General features: G+C 39.4%; 2 protein-coding genes across 9 annotated transcripts in view; one reads left to right on the forward strand and one right to left on the reverse strand.

Annotated features, from left to right (window-relative positions):
• The window catches only part of SLC30A6 (solute carrier family 30 member 6), a 98,324-nt gene that overhangs the window by 56,197 nt on the left and 18,535 nt on the right, over positions 1 to 23,592 (forward strand). For 5 of the 8 annotated variants that reach the window (XM_032172633.2, XM_032172634.2, XM_032172637.2 and 2 more), the window contains one exon: positions 225 to 5,015. The exons of 1 other annotated variant lie outside the window; for it this stretch is intronic. In XM_032172633.2, coding sequence (XP_032028524.1) covers positions 225 to 725 — 501 coding nt within the window. In that variant the 3' untranslated portion in view covers positions 726 to 5,015. Of the gene's footprint in view, positions 1 to 224; positions 5,016 to 5,065; positions 5,861 to 19,435; positions 19,530 to 23,592 lie in introns of those variants that run through there. 2 more of the 8 variants (XR_009209202.1, XR_009209203.1) reach the window with 2 other exon arrangements.
• The window catches only part of NLRC4 (NLR family CARD domain containing 4), a 37,101-nt gene continuing 17,992 nt past the window's right edge, over positions 4,484 to 23,592 (reverse strand). Inside the window, exons 5-8 of the mRNA XM_032172640.2 lie at positions 21,605 to 21,775; positions 19,399 to 19,491; positions 18,556 to 18,723; positions 4,484 to 4,776 (exon numbers count right to left, since the gene is read on the reverse strand). Coding sequence (XP_032028531.1) covers positions 4,484 to 4,776; positions 18,556 to 18,723; positions 19,399 to 19,491; positions 21,605 to 21,775 — 725 coding nt within the window. The remainder of the gene's footprint in view (positions 4,777 to 18,555; positions 18,724 to 19,398; positions 19,492 to 21,604; positions 21,776 to 23,592) is intronic.

Consider the following 23,592-nt stretch of genomic DNA (forward strand, 5'->3'; position numbering starts at 1 on the left):
TGTTCCTACGTGGATATTTCTTTTTTTGTATTTTAAAGATTCACAAATTATTTAACTCATTACAATGATAATCACCAGCAAGTAGTCTTTAAGAAATATTAACATTAAGCTTTTTCTTTCAAAGAAAATGCCAGGAACTTAACAAATCATAAATGTTTTATCTAATGAAATTTTCGTTAGTGTAATTCTAAGCAATCTCTTTGTTATGATTTTGCCCCTTTTAGGCTGGATCAGTGCATGTAAGAATTCGACGAGATGCCAATGAACAAATGGTTCTTGCTCATGTGACCAACAGGCTGTACACTCTAGTGTCTACTCTGACTGTTCAAATTTTCAAGGATGACTGGATTAGGCCTGCCTTATTGTCTGGGCCTGTTGCAGCCAATGTCCTAAACTTTTCAGATCATCACGTAATCCCAATCCCTCTTTTAAAGGGTACTGATGATTTGAACCCAGTTACATCAACTCCAGCTAAACCTAGTAGTCCACCTCCAGAATTTTCATTTAACACTCCTGGGAAAAATGTGAACCCAGTTATTCTTCTAAACACACAAACAAGGCCTTATGGTTTTGGTCTCAATCATGGACACACACCTTACAGCAGCATGCTTAATCAAGGACTTGGAGTTCCAGGAATTGGAGCAACTCAAGGACTGAGGACTGGTTTTACAAATATACCAAGTAGATATGGAACTAATAATAGAATTGGACAACCAAGACCATGATAGACTCTAACTTATTTTTATGAAGAATATTGATTCTTTGGCTTCCAATTTATTTAGTAATCCAACTTTGCATTGACTGTTTAATCATTTACTCTAAATGTTAGATAATAGTAAGCTTGTTCACATTTCATGAAACCTATGAAACTATATTTTTGTAAAATGTATTTGTGACAGTGAAATCCTCGTAAATGTTAAAGGCTTTAAATAGGCTTCCTTTAGAAAATGTGTTTCTTTAAATTTGGATTTTGGTATCTTTGGTTTTGTAGTTGACTGCAGTGTGATGTGACCTTACCTTTATAAGAGCCACTTGATGGAGTGGATCTGTCACATTACTAAGATACAATATTTCTTTTTTTTTCTGAGACGGAGTCTTGCTCTGCCACTGTGCCCGGCCAATACATTATTATTAGCTTAAGGCTGTACTTTATTAAGGCTTCCTTAGTTTTTGTTTTGTTTTGTTTTATTTTTTGAGATGGAGTCTCACTCTGTCACCCAGGCTGGAATGCAGTGGCGTGATCTCAGCTTAGTGCAACCTCTGCCTCCTGGGTTCAAATGATTCTGCCTCGGCCTCCCGAGTAGCTGGGATTACAGGCATCTGCCACCACGCCCAGCTAATTTTTGTATTTTTAGTAAAGACGGGGATTTCACCATGTTGGCCAGGCTGGTCTTGAACTCCTGACCTCATGATCCACCCACCTTAGCCTCCCAAAGTGCTGGGATTAGGTGTGAGCCACCGCGCCTGGCCGATATTTTCTTTAGTGAAATTTATAAACATGCTTCTTGAGTAATACACATTTTGGGAAAGGGAAAAATGTCTGTTCAAAAAGTAAAAGTCTCTTTTATAGCTTTTCCAACTTAATTGCTACATTTTTCTTTGAGATTCTCCTGAATTATGTCTTACAAACTAAAAGCAAAAATTTTTAGCAGAAATTTTGGAATACATGCTATCCAGCACAATTTGAATTTTTAATTATCAAGATTTTTGTTAAAGTTTCTCTCCTTTAAAAATTTTAGTACATTTGTAAATAGTCCATGGTTCTCGGTGTTTTATTTTGATTAAGGGACTACCCAACTTTTGGTGATATGCAGTGAAAGAATCCCAATTTTCTATGTTACATTTAATCAAATACTGACATAATGAATTTATCTTTTCTGACACATTTCCATTCATTGGCTTTTTAATTTCCTATTTTATTAACAAAATATATCAAATATATTACCAAAACACATGGAGTTCCATACATAATATGGAATTTGATGTCTTTTCAAGTTGCACAAAGAATTTGAGCATATATAATATAATTTTACCAAAGCATAATGGACCTTAGATTATAGAATACAGCATTGTTAGGTCTGCAGTGGGCAGTTTCTTTTTGTTTTGCTTTGTCAAAAATGGGAAATTGTTAACTGTGATGAAGTGTGAGAATTACGTAGATTATATTATTTTTTAGTTGTTTTCCAAATGTAGAGTTTAAGGACTTTCTAACATGGCTAATATTACTTCCAAAAAGTATAACAAGCAGCAGTCACACATGACCTAGGAGGGTTTTTTATTGTTTTATTTTATTATGCATACCATAACAGTTTTAAAATGGGATTTTGAGAATGGACTTAACTTTCCTGGAATCCAATGCTCCTGGAGATTTATGACTCTCCTAGCCATCAGCCAGCTATCTAGAGAAGATTTTTGTTTTTCTAGAATTTGCAACAGTTTCTTCAGTCAACTCATTCACTTTCAAATAGGAGCAGCACTTTGAAATCCTTTTTCTTCACTGTGGATTAAAAACATCCAAGAAGCCATCTGTGTCAAGCAGAATTGTCATCTGTGGTAATAAGTGACCATGTCCTAAAGACTTTTTCTTAGTGAGGAGTTGGTCATTGTCTTTGACATCTGCAACCCCTGTTGAGGCATGTGACCTGCTAAAGAAATACAGCCTACGCTACCTTGACTACTGGGGAAAATGATACTTCGTAAAATGTAATAAGACAACCTGTTCCTTGGCCTTTATCTTATGTTTTCCAACTATTACTGTATCTGTTATTGGTCTACTATTACAGGATGATTCTTCTTCCTCCATTGATCTCAACTAAATGTGAATTAGGGTCATGCATGAAATCTGAACTGCCATGTCCTGAGTTATGGTTAAGAGGTATGTGCTGCCACCCCATGCATGTCTTCCCCATCCCCATAGGATTTTAAAATGTTCAGGTACCAAACACAGTTCTGTGTGAGGTTTTATGCCTACTTCCTCAACACCACTTCAGAGGCAACACCTGTGCATCTGTCCCACCAAAGGTGCTTTAATACCTACCTTCACTATTTGAGAAAGGACACTCACAGTTGCCTGTGGGTTATGAAAGAATTGGCCCTACTTCCTGAATGTAAGATGTTACAGGGGACATTGGCCCATGCATTATTATATAGAGAAGTCTTATTTGCCAAGCTCTGACTAACTTCTGGATATGAAAATAAGGAACTTGCCCAGCATAGGCCTATAGGCAGCAGCCTTACTAGTAAATCTTGCCACAGAATCACTTGAAGCTAGACAGAGAAAGAAGTTCAATTTAAATATTTGTCCCATTGTTTGTGATTAAGATGTAAGCTCTGTGGAGTGTAATTAACCCTGCTTTATGAAGTCACCGTATTATAATGAGAAAAACACTGCCTAGGAGGCAAGAGATCTGAATTCCAGTTCTGATGCTGCCACTGTGTAAGGAAGTAGTTTTATAACCCATGGGCAAATCATATGAGCTTTCTCATCTGTAAAGTTAGGGAGAGGAATTAATTAGTTGATCTGTAAAATATCAGCTTCAAAATGTTATGGCTAAATCTGTAGAATGTGTGCCCAATTGCTAAACAGATGTTGTGCCCAGAATTTTATCTAGTGACTACCTCAACATATGGGCCAAGTGTTACCTACACCAACACCCAAGCCATTAATTTGAGGTGCCATGAGAATAGGTGAACCACAGCCTAACACCATTTAGGTTTTTGTGTTTTTTTCAGGCTTGCCTCTACTTAAATGTATTTAGATTAGAGAGTTTTCTTAGACTTCTTTCTTTGTAAGGAAGGGTTATTTGGGGAAGTGTTGGAAAAAAGATTAGGGCAGGGTACCCTTAGTTTATATAGGGTACAAAAGAATGGGAAACATCTTCCCTTCTTTAATCTCTGAAGTCATGTTTGGAATTACATATAATGTAGCAGGTACTGGAGAGGACCTGAATTTCAAGCCTCTGATTTAGCTGTTTGTAAACCTCCAAGTTTTGCTTGACTAAAGAATGCTGATCTTTTTTGGGAGTCTGATCTCCTTCTAATATCAGAAAGTGCTTTTTACATTCCAGATTGTTTGAATTAAACTGTTTGGATTAAAGAACATATATGGAGTTTCCTCTCTGATTTTAAATAATCTTTACTCAGTAGCTATTAATAATTTATCTCATATTCAGCGAATATTTATTGAGAATATTGTTGAGAATCTGTTACATGCCAGGCACTATACTAAGTTAATATGCATTCAGTATACCAGTTGGTGTGACCCAGACCAAAGGTAACACAAAGATGAATGAGGGTTCCTTCAAGGAGCCAATAATCCTAGTAGGAGAGCTAAGACACAAAACTGTTGCATGTTTTTAATCATCAAATTAAACTTCTTTCCACTTCCTTATCTTCTTTGGCATCCTTTTGCAAGATTTTTTTTAACTACCAGGCTTAAAGTAATGAGGTCCCAGAGCACTTACTGGCTTCGAGTACACTTTATTTAAGCAGTTACTAGTTTAAAAGCACCTTTAATAACACTGAGATCATCATCATCAAATTGCCACCCAACAAGCCTAGCTTCTTGCAGAAAAGTTAACTTGGATAACACATGGCTAAGTTTTCTGACTAATGCTGCATCAGGTAGAAATTCTTTAGTACTGAAGTCAAAAAACACTAATTGCTTAAGATTCCCAAATACACCCATGAAGGCAAGCCATCCATCACTGCTCACACGATTTCCCGCCAAATTCAACTGCTGGAAGTTTTTCAGAGGGTTCTTTCCAAAAAATGCACCTGAGTAAAGAAATAAGTATATTAGTTGGAAGAAAAATATTAAAAAAAAAAATAGGTTCTACATTTATTTTACATACTTTTTTTTCACTTTGAAATGGCCATGTTTGAACCAGTGCTTTGCCTCAGAAAGAAATTATTAATATAATTCTCTATAGCTAGGGCAGTGATTGTGAATATGGTCTATTATATTTTTCCTAGAGTATAAGGGAATCTGATAAATAGTGATTCGTAATGAGGTAGCAACAATATATAAATGAATTACATTTTTTTCCCTTTTCCTTACTCCTAGGAAATGGAAGATTGCTTTAAAATTGATGTGTGAGAGATGCTATTATTCAGTACTTGTTTTCAAAACTGGAGTCAATCTTTGGCAATATTAGGTCGTTTCCTCTTCTGAAAAAGTAAACACTACCTAACTGTTGTTTCTTTGGGTATGTTCCTAACTGTAAACTTGAGTAAGTGAGCCTACTTCAGTATCTAAAGATTTGGGTGTTTTTGTTTATCTGTTTATGTATAACCCTCCCGAGCCTCTTCAGGAAGTTCCTCCATTCCTTACATAATAGGGCACCTAAAGTATTTCCTACAGAGGGTAGGTGGATATCCTGTCTTTCTGATACACAAAGAATGCACACACACAAATAATTTAGTGTTCATTCTTTATCCTATGTTACCAGTTTAGGTGGTACTGGAACCCAAGTGAGTCTTGCAATAAGAAAAACTACCTTTCTTTCAGGTCATGTACCATCATACAGATTGGCCAGTATACAACATTAGGATTTCACAAAACTAGCTCTGTGTTAATTACGCATATTAAATTGTGCAAAACGTTAGCCCTACCCACCTACCTGGCCTTTTCTGGATGACTAAGTTCACCTTGAAGTACAGAGTGGACAGACAGGCAGACTGGACACGGGAACTCTGTTACTTACATGTTTATAGTTTATACTCCAGAATATCACACACAAATTGCAGAAGATGTATGCCTGGCTTATCAATCCACGTTACTCGGCTCATCCGAGCTCATCTTAGTCTTAGTGTACCTCACCCAACTTTGGAGGGTTAATTTGTTGTATATTAAACTTGTGTTTCTTGGGAGATGTGTATAGTTGGGTCTCTGTTATCGCAGCTTAGCCTGTGCCCAGCCCAAATAGTACATAGGTCCTCGCTTTCCCCTGCCTTCCACCTCCTCTGTTCCTTGGAGGATGGCTTTCTCCCTGCTCTCTCTTCCATCTCATGTTCATGTCCTTTCTGCTTTTGCCCCTTCTCCATATGCTTCCCAGCATGGCATGCACTCAGTCCAAATGCTGGTTGCCAGTTGTGTGTCTATTTAAGGCTCCTTCCCCAAAGATCAACTTTTTTTCTCCTTCTCACCTAGCAGAACATATTTGCACCACCTAAAAGGAATTTAAGAAGAATTTAAAGCCCATTCCACCCTCAGAGTGTGAGCAATTTATACTGGTTATCTACTAAGGTATAAGGATCTTATCATCAATTTAAGAGAGTTTCTTAGATAATTATTGGAATGTGTGCTAGTGCAGGAACCAAGGGCATGTCTTTTGTTCATTTAATCTGCAGTGCTTATATTATGAGGAGCAGACTATATCTGAGAGAAACAGAATCCATGACATTTAGAGCCATAGGCTGTATGTGGGCTGTGGAGAGTGCAAATGGCTTGATTGGAATTCCAGGAAAAATCTCGAATGCGCTGGGTAGAAGGGTTCTGATTCTTGGGGGTTTCTGTATCCCAAACACAACTCTCGTTAGTGTTGTCCTGTAGTTCACCTAAACCAGTACCAGAGCTCTCACTGTTCATTCATTCAGCAACATCTTTAGTGCTACTATGTGCTGCAGATTATGCTGGGTGCTGGGGATATGTGCAAACGACAGACATGGTCCCTGTCTAAATGGGCTTACAAAATAGTGTGAAGACATGCATTATCAAGTAATTAGATGGGTGGTGGGTGCTATGGTAGGTCAGGATACCCTGGGAGCACACAAAAGCAATAGGCTTTCCCACTCCACTTTGTTCCCAGACACTTGCAGTTGGGCTTATATGCTCCAGGAGGAAGACTGGAGGATTCTTCTTAGGAGAAATGGAACTGCCCCCCAGGAAAAGGCCCTACAAAGAAGGGGCCATTTTGCTTCCCCAATCACCCCCTAGTGAAGTTAGCCTGTCAAAAAGTCACCACCTCCCTTAGACACACAGAACTCCCAATCAACTTCTGTCTCACTCTCAAATGTGAAGAGGACAGTGCAGGATTATCAGACATTTGACAACAGCCTCCCACAAGGAAGACTGAGACTAAAAGCCAAACAACTCCCAAAGAAATCAGGCACTGTAGAAAACAAGAAAAATCAAACTCCAAAGACCTCAGTTTTTCAGAGATCCTAAGTTTTTCAGTAGACTGCATCTACTCAGCAACAATAAGATGCTAAGAAAGAGCTTTTGGAAAATAAAGTATGATAGCAGGATCTACACAGCAGAATGATTGGGCCCAGGATTTAACACAGAGCTTCTAGAACATGAATACGGTCTGTGATGGCTCTTTTTTTTTTTTTTTTCTTTTTTTGAGACAGGTTCTGGCTCTGTTACCCAGGCTGGAGTGCAGTGGCACGATCTCAGCTCACTGCAACCTCTGCCGCCCTGGCTCAAGTAAGTGATCCTGCCAACTCAGCTTCCCGTGTAGCTGGGATTGTAAGTATGTGCACTATGCCCAGCTAATTTTTGTATTTTTAGTAGAGACAGGGTTTCATAGCTGGTTTTGAGCTCCTGACCTCAAGTGATCCACCCACCTCGGCCTCACAAAGTGCTGGGATTACAGGCATGAGCTCTCTTTGAGAACAGGCTGGATAGCAGAGTTCAGCTTCAAACATCCAAGTTGAAAGATGCCATTTAACAAAGGGTTTTGTTAGAGCAGGTGAAATTGGTCAGGTGTGGTGGCTCATGCCTGTAAGCCCAGCACTTTGGGAGGCTGAAGCAGGCAGATCACTTGAGGTCAGGAGTTTGAGACCAGCCTGGCCAACATGATGAAACCTCGTCTCTACTAAAAATACGAAAATTAGCTGATGTGGCGGCAGGGACCCATAATCCCAGCTACTCAGGAGGCTGAGGCAGGAGAATCACTTGGGATTCGGAGAAGCGAATAGAGAACAGAGAACCCCCGGAAGCAGAGGTTGCAGTGAGCCAAGGTCGCGCCACTGCACTCCAGCCTGGAACAAAACAAACAAACAAAAAAACAGGTGAAACAGATACCTGAGCTAGCAATGATTTTTATGTTGTAGTCTCAGATTGCTGATGGGTAAGAAAATTTGGGGAGTCAAGAGCAAAACATGGCAAAGCTTGGAGATCAAATGCAATCTCTGAGGAAGAAGAGCAGATAGTCTAGACAAAGCTTTAAGGAAAACTAGGAACATTTAATATCTGGGTAGAGGAATCACCATTGAAAAGAAGACTGAGAAGTAGCCAAGGTGGCATGGAGGTCAAGAGAATGTTTTGAAAAGAAGGGAGTGCTCAGTGTCAACTCCTGCAGAGGAATCAAGTAAACACTTCTGAAAGTGTTTATTGAAATTCAGCCACATGGAGGGGTGTGGGGAGATGCAATGAGCAGGAAGTAGCAGATGGTCAGGAAATGGAGATGTCATAAGGGTACATAAAATTTGTTTTAGAGCTTTTACCTTGAAGGAGAGGAGAGATAGAATGATAACCAAAGGAGGAAGATAGGACTCAGGGAGAGTTTTATTTAAAATGGAAGAGATTTGAGCAACTTTAAAAACTGACAGGAGGGAGCCAGTAGCAAGAGGCACAATCAATAAAATGATGTCCCTGAACCAGAGTGAGGGTGAGGCTGGCATCTCAGGCACTGCTAAAGAGACTGCACTTAGGTAGGAGAAGAGAAACCTACTATAAGCTCTACAGGAGAAGGAGAGAAAAAATAACAATCACATCCTCTGTGAAATAGGAGACGCTGAGTACTGATTGAGAAGAAAAAAGTGTGAAATAGTTTACATACAGTGTTGAATACAGAAACACAGTAAGATTGCCAGGAAATATTAAGAGAGATTAGCCTCTCAAAGGGCTGGGATTACAAGCGTGAGCCACCAGGCCCAGCCCCCGCTATTTTATTTTATTTATTTATTTTTTTATTTTTTTATTTTATTGTTATTATTATACTTTAAGTTTTAGGGTACATGTGCACAATGTGCAGGTTTGTTACATATGTATCCATGTGCCATATTGGTGTGCTGCACCCATTAACTCGTCATTTAGCATTAGGTATGTCTCCTAATGCTGTCCCTCCCCGCTCCCCCCACCCCACAGCAGTCCCCGGAGTGTGATGTTCCCCTTCCTGTGTCCATGTGTTCTCATTGTTCAATTCCCACCTATGAGTGAGAACATGCGGTGTTTGGTTTTTTTGTCCTTGCGATAGTTTACTGAGAATGATGTTTTCCAGTTTCATCCATGTCCCTACAAAGGACATGAACTCACCATTTTTATGGCTGCATAGTATTCCATGATGTATATGTGCCACATTTTCTTGATCCAGTCTATCATTGTTGGACATTTGGGTTGGTTCCAAGTCTTTGCTATTGTGAATAGTGCCACAATAAACATACGTGTGCATGTGTCTTTATAGCAGCATGATTTATAGTCCTTTGGGTATATACCCAGTAATGGGATGGCTGGGTCAAATGGTATTTCTAGTTCTAGATCCCTGAGGAATCGCCACACTGACTTCCACAATGGTTGAACTAGTTTACAGTCCCACCAACAGTGTAAAAATGTTCCTATTTCTCCACATCCTCTCCAGCACCTATTGTTTCCTGACTTTTTAATGATTGCCATTCTAACAGGTGTGAGATGGTATCTCATTGTGGTTTTGATTTGCATTTCTCTGATGGCCAGTGATGATGAGCATTTTTTTCATGTGTTTTTTGGCTGCATGAATGTCTTCTTTTGAGAAGTGTCTGTTCATGTCCTTTGCCCACTTTTTGATGGGGTTGTTTTTTTCTTGTAAATTTGTTTGAGTTCATTGTAGATTCTGGATATTAGCCCTTTGTCAGATGAGTAGGTTGTGAAAATTTTCTCCCATTCTGTAGGTTGCCTGTTCACTCTGATGGTAGTTTCTTTTGCTGTGCAGAAGCTCTTTAGTTTAATGAGATCCCATTTATCAATTTTGGCTTTTGCTGCCATTGCTTTTGGTGTTTTAGACATGAAGTCCTTGCCCATGCCTATGTCCTGAATGGTATTGCCTAGGTTTTCTTCTAGAGTTTTTATGGTTTTAGGTCTAACATGTAAGTCTTTAATCCATCTTGAATTAATTTTTGTATAAGGTGTAAGGAAGGGATCCAGTTTCAGCTTTCTACATATGGCTAGCCAGTTTTCCCAGCACCATTTATTAAATAGGGAATCCTTTCCCCATTGCTTGTTTTTGTCAGGTTTGTCAAAGATCAGATAGTTGTAGATATTCGGCATTATTTCTGAGGGCTCTGTTCTGATCCATTGATCTATGTCTCTGTTTTGGTACCAGTACCATGCTGTTTTGGTTACTGTAGCCTTGTAGTATAGTTTGAAGTCAGGTAGTGTGATGCCTCCGGCTTTGTTCTTTTGGCTTAGGATTGACTTGGCGATGCGGGCTCTTTTTTGGTTCCATATGAACTTTAAAGTAGTTTTTTCCAATTCTGTGAAGAAAGTCATTGGTAGCTTGATGGGGATGGCATTGAATCTATAAATTACCTTGGGCAGTATGGCCATTTTCACGATATTGATTCTTCCAACCCATGAGCATGGAATGTTCTTCCATTTGTTTATATCCTCTTTTATTTCACTGAGCAGTGGTTTGTAGTTCTCCTTGAAGAGGTCCTTCACATCCCTTGTAAGTTGGATTCCTAGGTATTTTATTATCTTTGAAGCAATTGTGAATGGGAGTTCACTCATGATTTGGCTCTCTGTGATTGGTGTACAAGAATGCTTGTGATTTTTGTACATTGATTTTGTATCCTGATACTTTGCTGAAGTTGCTTATCAGCTTAAGGAGATTTTGGGCTGAGACAATGGGGTTTTCTAGATATACAATCATATCATCTGCAAACAGGGATAATTTGACTTCCTCTTTTCCTAATTGAATACCCTTTATTTCCTTCTCCTGCCTGATTGCCCTGGCCAGAACTTCCAGCACTATGTTGAATAGGAGTGGTGAGAGATGGCATCCCTGTCTTGTGCCAGTTTTCAAAGGGAATGCTTCCAGTTTTTGCCCATTCAGTATGATATTGGCTGTGGGTTTGTCATAGATAGCTCTTATGATTTTGAGATACGTCCCATCAATACCTAATTTATTGAGAGTTTTTAGCATGAAGCGTTGTTGAATTTTGTCAAAGGCCTTTTCTGCATCTATTGAGATAATCATGTGGGTTTTGTCTTTGGTTCTGTTTATATACTGGATTACACTTACTGGTTTGCGTATGTTGAACCAGCCTTGCATCCCAGGGATGAAGCCCACTTGATCATGGTGGATAAGCTTTTTGATGTGCTGTTGGATTCGGTTTGCCAGTATTTTATTGAGGATTTTTGCATCAATGTTCATCAAGGATATTGGTCTGAAATTCTCTTTTTTGGTTGTGTCTCTGCCGGGCTTTGGTATCAGGATGATGCTGGCCTCATAAAATGTGTTAGGGAGGATTCCCTCTTTTTCTATCAATTGGAATAGTTTCAGAAGGAATGGTACCAGTTCCTCCTTGTACCTCTGGTGGAATTTGGCTGTGAATCCATCAGGTCCTGGACTGTTTTTGGTTGGTAAGCTATTGATTATTGCCACAATTTCAGAGCCTGTTATTGGTCTATTCAGAGATTCAACTTCTTCCTGGTTTAGTCTTGGGAGGGTGTATTTGTCGAGGAATTTGTCCATTTCTTCTAGATTTTCTAGTTTACTTGCGTAGAGGTGTTTGTAGTATTCTCTGATGGTAGATTGTATTTCTGTGGGATCGGTGGTGATATCCCCTTTATCATTTTTTATTGCATCTATTTGATTCTTCTCTCTTTTCTTCTTTATTAGTCTTGCTAGCAGTCTATCAATTTTGTTGATCTTTTCAAAAAACCAGCTCCTGGATTCATTAATTTTTTGAAGGGTCTTTTGTGTCTCTATTTTCTTCAGTTCTGCTCTGATTTTAGTTATTTCTTGCCTTCTGCTAGCTTTTGAATGTGTTTGCTCTTGCTTTTCTAGTTCTTTTAATTGTGATGTTAGGGTGTCAATTTTGGATCTTTCCTGCTTTCTCTTGTGGGCATTTAGTGCTATAAATTTTTTTTTTTTTTTTTTTTTTGAGATAGAGTCTCACTCTCCAACCCAGGCTGGAGTGCAGTGGCGCGATCTCGGCTCACTGCAGCCTCCACCTTCTCGGTTGAAGACAGTCTCCTGCCTCAGCCTCCCAAGTAGCTGGGATTACAGGCATGTGCCACCACACACGACTAATTTTTTTCATACTACATTTTTTAATCCATTCATTATTTGATGGACATTTGAATTGTTTCCACTTTTGAGCTATTAAACATGCTATTATAAACATTAATATACAAGTTTTTGTGGGGATATTGGTTTTCATTCATCTTGAGTACCTAGGAAAAGAGTTGCTGGGTCTATATGACAACTCTATGTTTAACATTTTGAACATCTTGCCAGAATGTTTTCCTCAGCAGCTGCATCATTTTACATTCTAACTACCAGCATATGAATTTCTCCATATCCTTGCCAACAACACTTGTTATTGTATGTCTTTTAATAAAAAATAATAACCATCCCTAGTGGGTCTCAGGTGGTATCTCATTGTAGTTTTGGTTTACATTATTACCCTGATGGCTAATGATATTGATTATGTTTTCTGGTATTTATTTTGCGATTTAAATATCTTCCTTGGTGAAATATCTGTTCAGATTCTTGCCCATTTTACAAATTGGGTTATTACAAAGTGGGTTATTTGCATTTTTTATCTGTGAGTTGTAAGAGTTTTGTGTTTTTTTTTTTTGAGACGGAGTCTTGCTCTGTCACCCAGGCTGGAGTGCAGTAGTGCAATCTCGGCTCACTGCAACCTCCGCCTCCAGGATTCAAGCAATTCTTCTGCCTCAGCCTCCCGAGTAGCTGGGATTACAGGTATGTGCCACCACGCCTGGCTAATTTTTTTGTATTTTTAGTAGAAATGGGATTTCACCATATTGGCCAGGCTGGTCTCGAACTCCTGACCTTGTGATCCACCTGCCTCGACCTCCCAAAGTGCTGGGATTACAGATGTGAGCCACTGCGCCCGGCCATAAGAGTTTTTTTATGTATTCAAGATAGAAGTCCTTTATCAGATAATGTGATCTGCAGTTTTTTTTTTCACATTCTGTAGGTTGTATTTTCACTTTCTTTCTGTTTCTATTTTTTTGGGGGGGGAGGGGACTGGATGTCACTCTGTCACCCAAGCTGCAATGCAGTGGAATGATCACAGCTCACTGCAGCCTCAACTTCCTGAGCTCAAGCCATCCTCCCACCTCAGCCTCCCAGGTAGCTGGGACTACAGGCGTACGCTGCCACACCCAGCTAATTTTTTGGAGATTGAGTTTTGCCATGTTGCTCAGACCGGGCTCGGACTCCTGGGCTCAAGCAATCTGCCCACTTCGACCTCCCAGAGTGCTGGGATTACAGGTGTGAGCCACCACACCCAGCCTTAGTTTTGACCAAATGTCTTTTTTTCTGTTGCAGGAACTCATCCAAGATAGCACATTATGTTTCATCGTCATGTCTCTTTAGGTTCCTCATGCTTGTGACGATTTCTCATAATCACCTTGTTTTTTATTTCCTTGACAGTTTCAAGGAATACTGGTCAGTTTTTTGTAGAAGTCCCTCAGTTAGGATTGTTTGATGTTTTTCTCATCGTTAGATGGGGGATATGGATCTTTGGGGAGGAATATCATAGAGGTAAAGTACTATTTTCGTCATGTCATATCTAGGTACATACTATCAACATGAATCACCACTGTTAATGTTGACCTTGTTCACCTGACCGAGGTAGTGTCAACAGCTTTCTCCACTGTAAAGTTACTCTTTTTTGCTGCCTTTTGCTGCATGCCACAAGTTTCGATATACAGCGTTTTCTTAGCATTCACTTCTAAATATTTTCATTGAAATTTGTCAGTATGAACTTGTATTTATCTCCCAAATTTTGCAGTTTTTCCCCAGTATCCTGAGTGTAGTTACAGAATTTTAAAAAGGGAAATTTAAGGACAATCCAGGCCTGGAGTTTTGTCAGGAAAGTACACCCCACCTACTGTATTTCATTTCATACCTCACATTCCACATCTCATGTTCTGCCTGCATCTCATTAGGTGGTCTTTCTTTAATTAGAGACTCCATCTCTCATTACACTCTTCATTTCACCATTGCATCTATCACACACATCCATCACTCAAAGTCATTGCCTGAATTGACTCATGCTACTGTGAGCCATGAGAATTTCAGCTATTAAGGACAAGAATGTTTGCAGGGATGGAAGATGCAGTTGAAACTAGGTAGGAAGGCAAGTCAAAATAGAAAGGGCCTGAAAAATAGATAGAAGGTAGTGGGATCAACGGACCGGAAGTCCCAGTGAAGTAAAAGAACTGGCGATTAGGAGTAGATAGAAATACAGGAGGTTGTGGTTTGAGAATGGGATATCTGCATTTATTATTTTGCAGGTAGAACAATTTTAAGTGGCTTATCATAATCTAGTCATTGCATACTCATAGAATGAATGGATGAAGGAGAGTGGAAGGGAAGATCGTTGAAGAGGAAGGTCCATTAGCAGAGCATAGTGGCCTCTAGTCCCAGCTACTTGGGTGGTTGAGGAAGAAGGATCCCTTGAGCCCAGAAGTTCAAGGCTAGTGAGCTGTGATCACATCTTTGCACTACAGCCTGGGCAACAGGGAGACCCTGTCTCGAAAGAGAGGAGTGGGGGAGGGAGGGAGGGAGGTGGGGGACAGGACATACTGCTTTCATTGTATCCTGTAGGTTTCTGTATGTTGTGTTTCCATTTTCATTTGTCTTAAAGAAATTTTAAATATATATATACATATATACATATATACATATATACATATATATACATATATATACACATATATATATATACACATATGTATATATATATATATATTTTTTTTTTAATTGTAGAGACGACATGTTACCATATTGCCCAGGCTGGTTTCAAACTTCTGGGCTCAAGCAGTCCTCCCGCCTTGGCCTCTCAAAGTGCTGGGATTATAGTCATGAGCCACCACACCCAGCCTATTTCAAGAAATTTTTCAGTTTCCTTCTGAATTTCTTCATTGGCACACTTGTCATTCCAGAGCATATTGTTTAATTTTCATTTGTTTGTATAGTTTCCAAAGTTCCTCTGGTTATTGATTTCTAGTTTTATTCTATTATGGTCAGAGAAGATACTTGAATCAGATTTCAATTTTGGGGGATTTTTTAAGACTTATTTTGTGGCCTAACATGTGGTCTATCCTTGAGAATAATCCATGTGCTAAGGAGAAGAATGTGTATTCTGCAGCTGTTGGATGAAATGCTCTATAAATATCCCATAGGTCCATTTGGTGTATAGTGCAGATTAAGTCTGATGTTTCTTTGTTGATTCTCTGTCTGGGAGATCTGTCCAATGCTGTATATGGGGTGTTGAGTCTCTAGCTATTGTTGTATTGGGTTCTATCTATCTCTTTAGCTCTAACAATATTTGCTTTATATATCTAGGTTCTCCAGTGTTGGGGACATATATATGCGTGTGTGTGTGTGTGTATATATATGTGTGTGTGAATATACGTGTGTGTGTGTGTGTATATATATATATATATATATAAAATGATTATATCTTCTTACTGAATTGACTTTTTTGTTTTTTAAGAAACAGGGTCTTACTCTGTCACCCAGGCTGGAGTGCAGTGGCATGAGCATAGCTCACAACAACTTTAACCTCCTGGACTTAAGGGATTGTCTCCCTCCTCAGCCTCCTAAATTGCTGGGACTACAGGCATGTGCCAACATGCCCAGCTAATGTTTATTTTTTTGAGACGGAGTCTCTGTCGCCCATGCTGGAGTGCAGTGGCATGATCTTGGCTCACTGCAAGCTCCGCCTCCCAGGTTCATGCCATTCTCCTGCCTCAGCCTCCTGAGTAGCTGGGCACCTGGCTAATTTTTTGTATATTTAGTAGAGACAGGGTTTCACCATGTTAGCTAGGATGGTCTCAATCTCCTGACCTCGTGATCCGCCTGCCTCGGCCTCCCAAAGTGCTGGGATTACAGGCGTGAGCCACCACGCCTGGCCTAATTTTTTAAAAAAGTATTTTGTATAGATGGGGTCTGCCTATGTTGCTCAGGCTGCTCTTGAGTCCCTGGTCTCAAGCAATCCTCCCACCCCAGCCTCCCAAAGCACAGGGATTACAGGTATAAGCTACTATGCCCAGTTCACAAATTCTTTTTTTAAAAAAACCGAGGGCCTGGTGCAGCTCATGCCTGTAATCCCAGCACTTTGGCAGGCCGAGGCTGTGGCTGGTGGATCACTTGAGGTCAGGAGTTCGAGACCAGCCTAGCCAACATGGCAAAAGCCAAATTGCTCTACTAAAAATACAAAAATCAGCCGAGTGGTGGAGCATGCCTGTAATCCCAGCTACTCGGCTGAGGCTGAGGCAGAGGCAGGGGAATCACTTGAACCCGGGAAGCAGAGGTTGCAGTGAGCCAAGATCATGCCACTGCACTCCAGCCTGGGAGACAGAGCGAGACTCTGTCTCAACAAATAAATAAAAATAAAGTCAAATTACAAATTATTGCCTAGCTCAGTTTTTATTTCAGTAAGCACACCATTTCCTTCTCTGGTCTCAATGGCCAGCCTTGGGAGTGGACAAAGTAGGCAGCTACCTACTTAAAGATTTAAAGGACGCTAAAAGACCTCAACCTAAAAATGCCTCCCCAACATGAATTCTAAATCTATATATTCTTCAAGGGCCTCTTTGAAAAGACACATCTTTTCCAGCTCACTTAAGGTATGAGGTTACCTAAGAGAGATTATTTATCAGCTAGCTAATTAGTCTGTCACAGAAGCCATCTGACTCTAATATAACCTAAAATAGAGGAAGGGCCTGAAAGAATGACACCAGGATGATGTGAGTTAATGGGTTGAGGGAGTGGATAGAAGTAAAGTTAGGAATTAAAGGAAGGAAAGATCCAGAACTTAAAGCACCATTAGGAAGGCACACCCTTGGGCAGCCTAAGGACTTAGGTACACATCTCCAGGAAAGAAGGTTCTAAAAAGAGCAGCAGATGGGAGTTAATGTTTGATGGGTACAGAATTTTAGTTGGGGAAGATGAAGAAGCTCTGGAGATGGACGTTGTGATGGTGGCACAATAATATGAATGTACTTAATGCCACAAAGCTTTTACACTTAAAAACAGTTTAAATAGGGCCGGGTGCGGTGGCTCACGCCTGTAATCCCAGCACTTTGGGAGGCCGAGGCAGGCGGATCACTAGGTCAGGAGCTCAAGACCATTCTGGCTAACACGGTGAAACCCCATCTCTACTAAAAATACAAAAAAAAAAAAAAAAAATTAACCAGGCATGGTAGCGGGCACCTGTGGTCCCAGCTACTCGGGAGGCTGAGGCAGGAGAATGGCATGAACCTGGGAGGCGGAGCTTGCAGTGAGCCGAGATCGCACAACTGCACTCCAGCCTGGGCGACAGAGCAAGACTCCGCCAAAAAACAAACAAACAAACAAACAAACAAACAAACAAACAAAAACAGTTTAATAAATTGTATGTTACATAAACTAAACACATTTTAGACAATCTGTAAGAGAAATGAAGGTGATCGAGGCTGTTTTCATGAGTCCTTGGCTTTAGTATGATAGCCTCCAAGTTGAACCTGATGAGCCTGACCTCCTTGTATTAATGTTTCCATATGCTTGATTGGAATAACTTGTGCAACCAGTGGGATATGTCAGAAATGACCAGAAATGAGTGGGCTGCCATGTTGTGAGGACACTCACAGCCTATGAAGAGATCTAGTGATGAGTAAGTGAGGCCTCCAGCCAACAGCCAGTGTTAACTTGCCAACCATGTGAGAAGTTACGTTGGAAGGAGATCCTCCAGCAGACCCTCTCATGAGAGAGGTCAAGCCAGAGCTAACCTGCTAAACTCCCAAATTCCTGAACCACAGAAACTGTGAGATAATGGTTATTGTTTTAAGCCATTATGTTTTGAGGCCATATGTTATACAGAAATTGAAAACTAATACAGATAGTATGAGGGCTTCTTTCATCAACTGCCTGAGGTTTGTGGTGTCTTCAGTCATTTATATAGATCTATTTGTTTCTGGATATTACAGCTATTTAAAGATACTTTGTGGCTCTATTTAGATACAGCTACATTCACCTTTATATGTTTTGAATACCCAATAAGTAACTTGAAAATATTTCCTGATATTGGAGGGAGGGGCATTGCTGAATTTCAGAAAGTTAAGGCTAGTAAGAGCTATGACTAATATAATACATCTTGTTGGATACTGTGAATGCTTTTCATTTAATTCTGTAGGTAAAGGGCGTACAACCTGAAGGAAGGCCAGTGTTTTAAGTCTTCTTACTGTAACATGAATGAATTCCTTAGACACATTTATATTTTAAAAAAAGAGGAAGCAAAATAAAATAAGGGGGCAAAATAAGCAAAGCCAACTTAAGAACTTTTTAAGGGCCAAATCCATTTATCTTGGCTCTGTATGTGTGTACCTACCTAAAATTCTAATCTCTGTATCTGTGAGTCTCCAGTTTTTCAACCCAAGCTTGATGAGTTGTGGGACCTCCTCCAGTTGTTTCAAAAGGCTGGTCAGGCTGCCTTGCACATCACAGCCCCAGGGCAGCAGCAGTGCCGTGAGCTGTTCTAGCATGTTCAGCCTGTCAACTGGAAGAAACAAAGAGCAGTTCAGGGACTGGATGATCTCAAAACTGAGGAAGAACAAAGGGATGTTGGGGAAGGAATGATATTTATGTTCGGTGGCCCTGCAGCCTACTCAATCTGTAATGAGAATCTACTTAATTTTTGGTTATTTTTTGGAAAGTATTCAAGCATATACAAACATTATGCAGAAGAATATAATAAAACTATATATACTAATAAGCCACCTTTCAAAAACATTAAATCATGGGCAATCTTGCTTAATCCTGACCTAATTCCTCCTGTATTATCCTAAAGCAAATCATGGACAATATGAATCAGTTCTTTCCTTTTTTTTTCTTTTAACCATAATCAGATATCACTGTCACACCTAAAAAATTGTATCACCAATTCCTTAAGCAAATTTGTCTTGCACATCAGCTACTCTTGACAGTTGCCTCCTCAAAGGAGGAAAGCAGGTGGGATCCCGCCTCAGTGCAGTGAGCATATGTAAACTGGTGACTTAAAAGACATGGGCCTGTGTTCCTTAAGGGCAGTTTAAGAAAGGCCTAGATGATTTTCCTAAGGGGGGTGCATCTAGTAAGGCACACATGGGTATAAAAGACCTCAGGGCCCAGGCTATGTATTTTGACTACCCAAACATATTCAAGTATCTGATTTTGGCTGAATTGTCATTCTTACTCAGTTCATGTAGAGCTTCATTTCCATCTTTTTCCAGGTAATTTTCTGATAAATCAAGAATGCTCAGTTTGACCAAATTGTGAAGATTCTGAGCTGGGAAAAACAGTAATCCAAAATAAAAATATTTTCAGGTAAATATAAATGTATTTTGAAGTATTCTTAGAATACTTGAGTTCTTATCTTTTCTGCTAATAGTAATGCAAACCATAACTTGCCTTGGTTATTTTAATTATTTCCAAAGGCATTGGCATAGGTGTAACCCCCAAATCCCATGGTTATGACCAAATGGGCAAATAGTCATTGGTCCAAGGTTCTCAGTAATAAATTCCAGGTCACGTAGAGCCTAAAGCAGCATGGGATGTAGTTGTTATTTCATCATGGAAAAATCACTTGGTCTCTCTAAGCCTCAATGTCTTCCTCTATAGAATGAGGTAGTTGGACCAGATAAAATGTAAAGTTGCTTCAATTATAAATGCCCTTAATCATGCAGGAGAAACAGGAACAACAGCAACAAAAATGAAATGAGCTGGTTTTGTGTACCTCAACTTAGATGATTTTATTGACATAATAGTTGTGATGTTAATAATAATAAAAACATAGGGCCGGGCGCGGTGGCTCACGCTTGTAATGCCAGCACTTTGGGAGGCCGAGGCGGGCGGATCACGAGGTCAGGAGATCGAGACCACGGTGAAACCCCGTCTCTACTAAAAATACAAAAAAAATTAGCCGGGTGTGGTGGCAGGCGCCTGTAGTCCCAGCTACTCGGAGAGGCTGAGGCAGGAGAATGGCGTGAACCCGGGAGGCGGAGCTTGCAGTGAGCCGAGATTGCGCCACTGCACTCCAGCCTGGGCGACAGAGCGAGACTCCGTCTCAAAAATATATATATATATATATAAAATAATAATAAAAACATAGTAAAAAAATGGATGAGAAAAAAAGAAAACAAATAGCAAAATGACAGATTCAAATTTATCCATATCAACAATTACATTAAATCTTAATGGACTAAACATTCTAATTAAAAGGCAGAGATAATCACATATTCAGAACTTTTTTTTTAAGCAAGACCCAATTTTATGCTATGTACAAAAGACGTATTTGAATGACAAAGACACAAATATGTTGAGGTAATGGAAAACTATTTTGCATGCAAACATTAATTTTATAATGGTACCAGTCTAGCTAAGAATTGCTTAGTTCTTTTCTTCACATATTATCACTCTTGCTTAATCTAGCTGAAGTTTTTTCTATCAGGGCTAGAAAAATCTCCTTTTTAAAAACAATCAGACAAGTTTTTCATGAATATGTACTCTTGTTATAATATTGGCTATTATTATTTTTAATCAATCATATGAGCCCTTAAAGTATCTTCTGGGTTTTGTGCTCTACAATAAGAAACCTGCTGAACTTCTCTTTAAAAGAGTACATTTGCTATTTCCAGTTCTAAGCCTGTCTCTCTCCATCAGTAAGTAGAGAAATAAAGGCATGTGCTCATTGTTCTCATATTCCCAGTACTTATCTAGCCTTTTTCAACTGTGGGTTTCTCTAGCTGTAACTTTATATTAGTATACAAATGGCTTCCTTAGTTATCTTTAGAGACTCCCAGCAGTTATATAGTTTAACTTTAAAAAGATTATACCACTCTTTTCCAAAATCTAAATTTTAAAATATGTCTGAATTACATATGTATAGTTTATCCAGAAATATGCAGTAAGTTTCCCCTTAGTTGATATGCATCCCTTTGGGAACTGATATGACTCAATTGTCATATCAATGCACATTAACTTCATCTTAACAGGGCAATGGGTAGGAATTAGAGGACTGAGATCATTTAAGAAAATCTTTATCTCCCACTTCTCAATCATTTATCCATTCATTTAAGTGTTTATTAGGCAGTAAATTATATGACAGGTTCTGTGGCAAGTTTCAAGCACCTATTTCTTATTTTCTTCCTTTTCACTTTCTCTAAAATTTACATCTTCAATTATTCTGAAATTCCCCCCTATTATCCATCAATAGTTGATTTTAATTCCAATATGGAGAAAAATCATTAAAAACAATCTGCATATTATCCAGAAGTTTTTATTATCTTTTCCAGTTTTCCTTAAAATTAAATTTCCATTTGAGACATTTAGTGTGAATTAGTATAATAGTATCACATGTTCTGTTATACTGTCCTCATTCAGTTAATGGAAGCAACAGTTACCTAGGATTTTCACTGCATTTGCAGACAAGCAGCAGGAAACTAATTGAATTTCTTCAAGGTCACAGGGTTCACTTGACAGAGACTTGACTATGTAATCCATTCCCTCTCCAATGTCAGACAAGTGGGTCAAACGAAATAAACACATCTTCTTCAGGTTTTTCAGGCCTTCAGCTGAAAAAAGATAGAAAGGAATGTATTAGGATACCAAGTTAATTCGATTTAAGCATAGATTAATGAACTGAAAAGAAAGCAAAGAATCATTGTGCAGAGACCTTCCCATGTTCTTCCTGCAGCGACCTTAAGTTACAAAGAGTCAAAGAGAGCTTTTTTTCTTTCAACTCTCACTTTCCAGTCTCTTGGACCACACAAAAATCGCTTATATGGAGGTTATTCTCTTGGTAGCATGAGAAACACTATAGTAAATTTGTAGTCTTTTTAATGGGCATCAATGTATACTCTTACTATAATTCTTTACATGGATGAAGTCTTCTAGAGCACTCTCCTTTCAATCTTCTCAAAAATCTTAAACAGTGGGGGGCTGAGTTCAGGGGGGTAGATGGGGACTTGGCTCCTTGGAGTGCTTCTAGTGCAACTATCTACAGCCTCAAAAGCCTTGCCTGGGACTTATGATATGGGGGCTACCTGAAGCTTTAGAATGAAGACCACATCCACTGCAGCATGTTTAACCAGAAGAAAGATTTACCTTATATCAACAGTACAATTGGAAACATTCTAAAATATCCCCCATTCTTAGGTCTAAAGCTAATGTGCAGTTTAGGATTGGTTAGGCCTCACTTTGTGTCATTAAAATATTGCCTTATCTTGATGGTACTGTAGCCTACAGGAAAGAAATAAATGATTTTAATGACCAGGCACAGTGGCTCACACCTGTAATCCCAGCACTATGGGAGGCAGTGATGGGCGGATCACCTGAGGTCAGGAGTTCGAGACCAGCCTGTCCAACATGGCAGACCCCATCTCTACTAAAAATACAAAAATTAGCTGGGCGTGATGGTGCACACCTGTAATCTCAGCTACTTCGGAGGTTGAAGCATTAGAATCGCTTGAACCCAGGAGGCAGAGGTTGCAGTGAGCCGACATCTCGCCACTGCACTCCAGCCTGGGCGACAGAACGAGACTCCATCTCAAAGAAAAGAAAAGAAAAGAAAAATATATGATTCTAATAATATCAATCTTGCAGAGCTTTCGGGAAGGTTGCAGATAATGTATGTAACATATGTAATGTGGTGCCTGGCACATAGTAAGTGCTCAATAAATGTTCATTATTGTCATGGGAGTATATACAGGTTAGAGGTTGTGAGCATGAGCTTTGCAGTCAGTTCTTGGATCCCCTACTTAATAATTATAAACTTGGGCAAGTTATTCAATCTTTTAGCTGAAGCGTTAGGGATCATTATAATTATGTACTAGGACTGTTGTGGGGATTCAATGGAATGAGGTATATAAAAACTGCTGAGGCTAGTGTCTAATCTATAGCACAGTAACTCTTTAATAAAGAGTAAATTATTACTAATATAATTAGACTGGTTTAGTCAAGTTCACATTTTGGTTCCTTAATAGCAGAAGCAGGCTATCCTAGAGAGGTACTTTTTGACCTCTTTCTACCAGTTGGTAAGATCTTGAGCAAGTCAATAAGCTATTTTAGGTTCCATTGGAGTTTTCTATGAAATGAATGAGTGGAATTAGATGCTCTCAATCCCCTTCCAGCTCTGATTTTCTGTGTAATTTATATACATGCAATAAATGTTTATTGAACACTGAATTAATTTGATTATTCTCATGTAGGCCATATAAAGAAAAGAAGTCAGCCATGTTTTGCTTTTGTTTTTGCTTTTGTTTCAAGATGGAGTCTCTCTCTGTCACCCAGGCTGGAGTGCAGTAGAGCAATCTCAGCTCACTACAACCTCCTCCTCCTGAGTTCAAGTGATTATCCTTCCTCAGCCTCCCAAGTAGCTGGCATTACAGGT

This window comes from Hylobates moloch, unplaced genomic scaffold (assembly GCF_009828535.3).
Source record: "Hylobates moloch isolate HMO894 unplaced genomic scaffold, HMol_V3 SCAFFOLD_13, whole genome shotgun sequence".
NCBI classification, from domain to species: Eukaryota; Metazoa; Chordata; class Mammalia; order Primates; family Hylobatidae; genus Hylobates; species Hylobates moloch.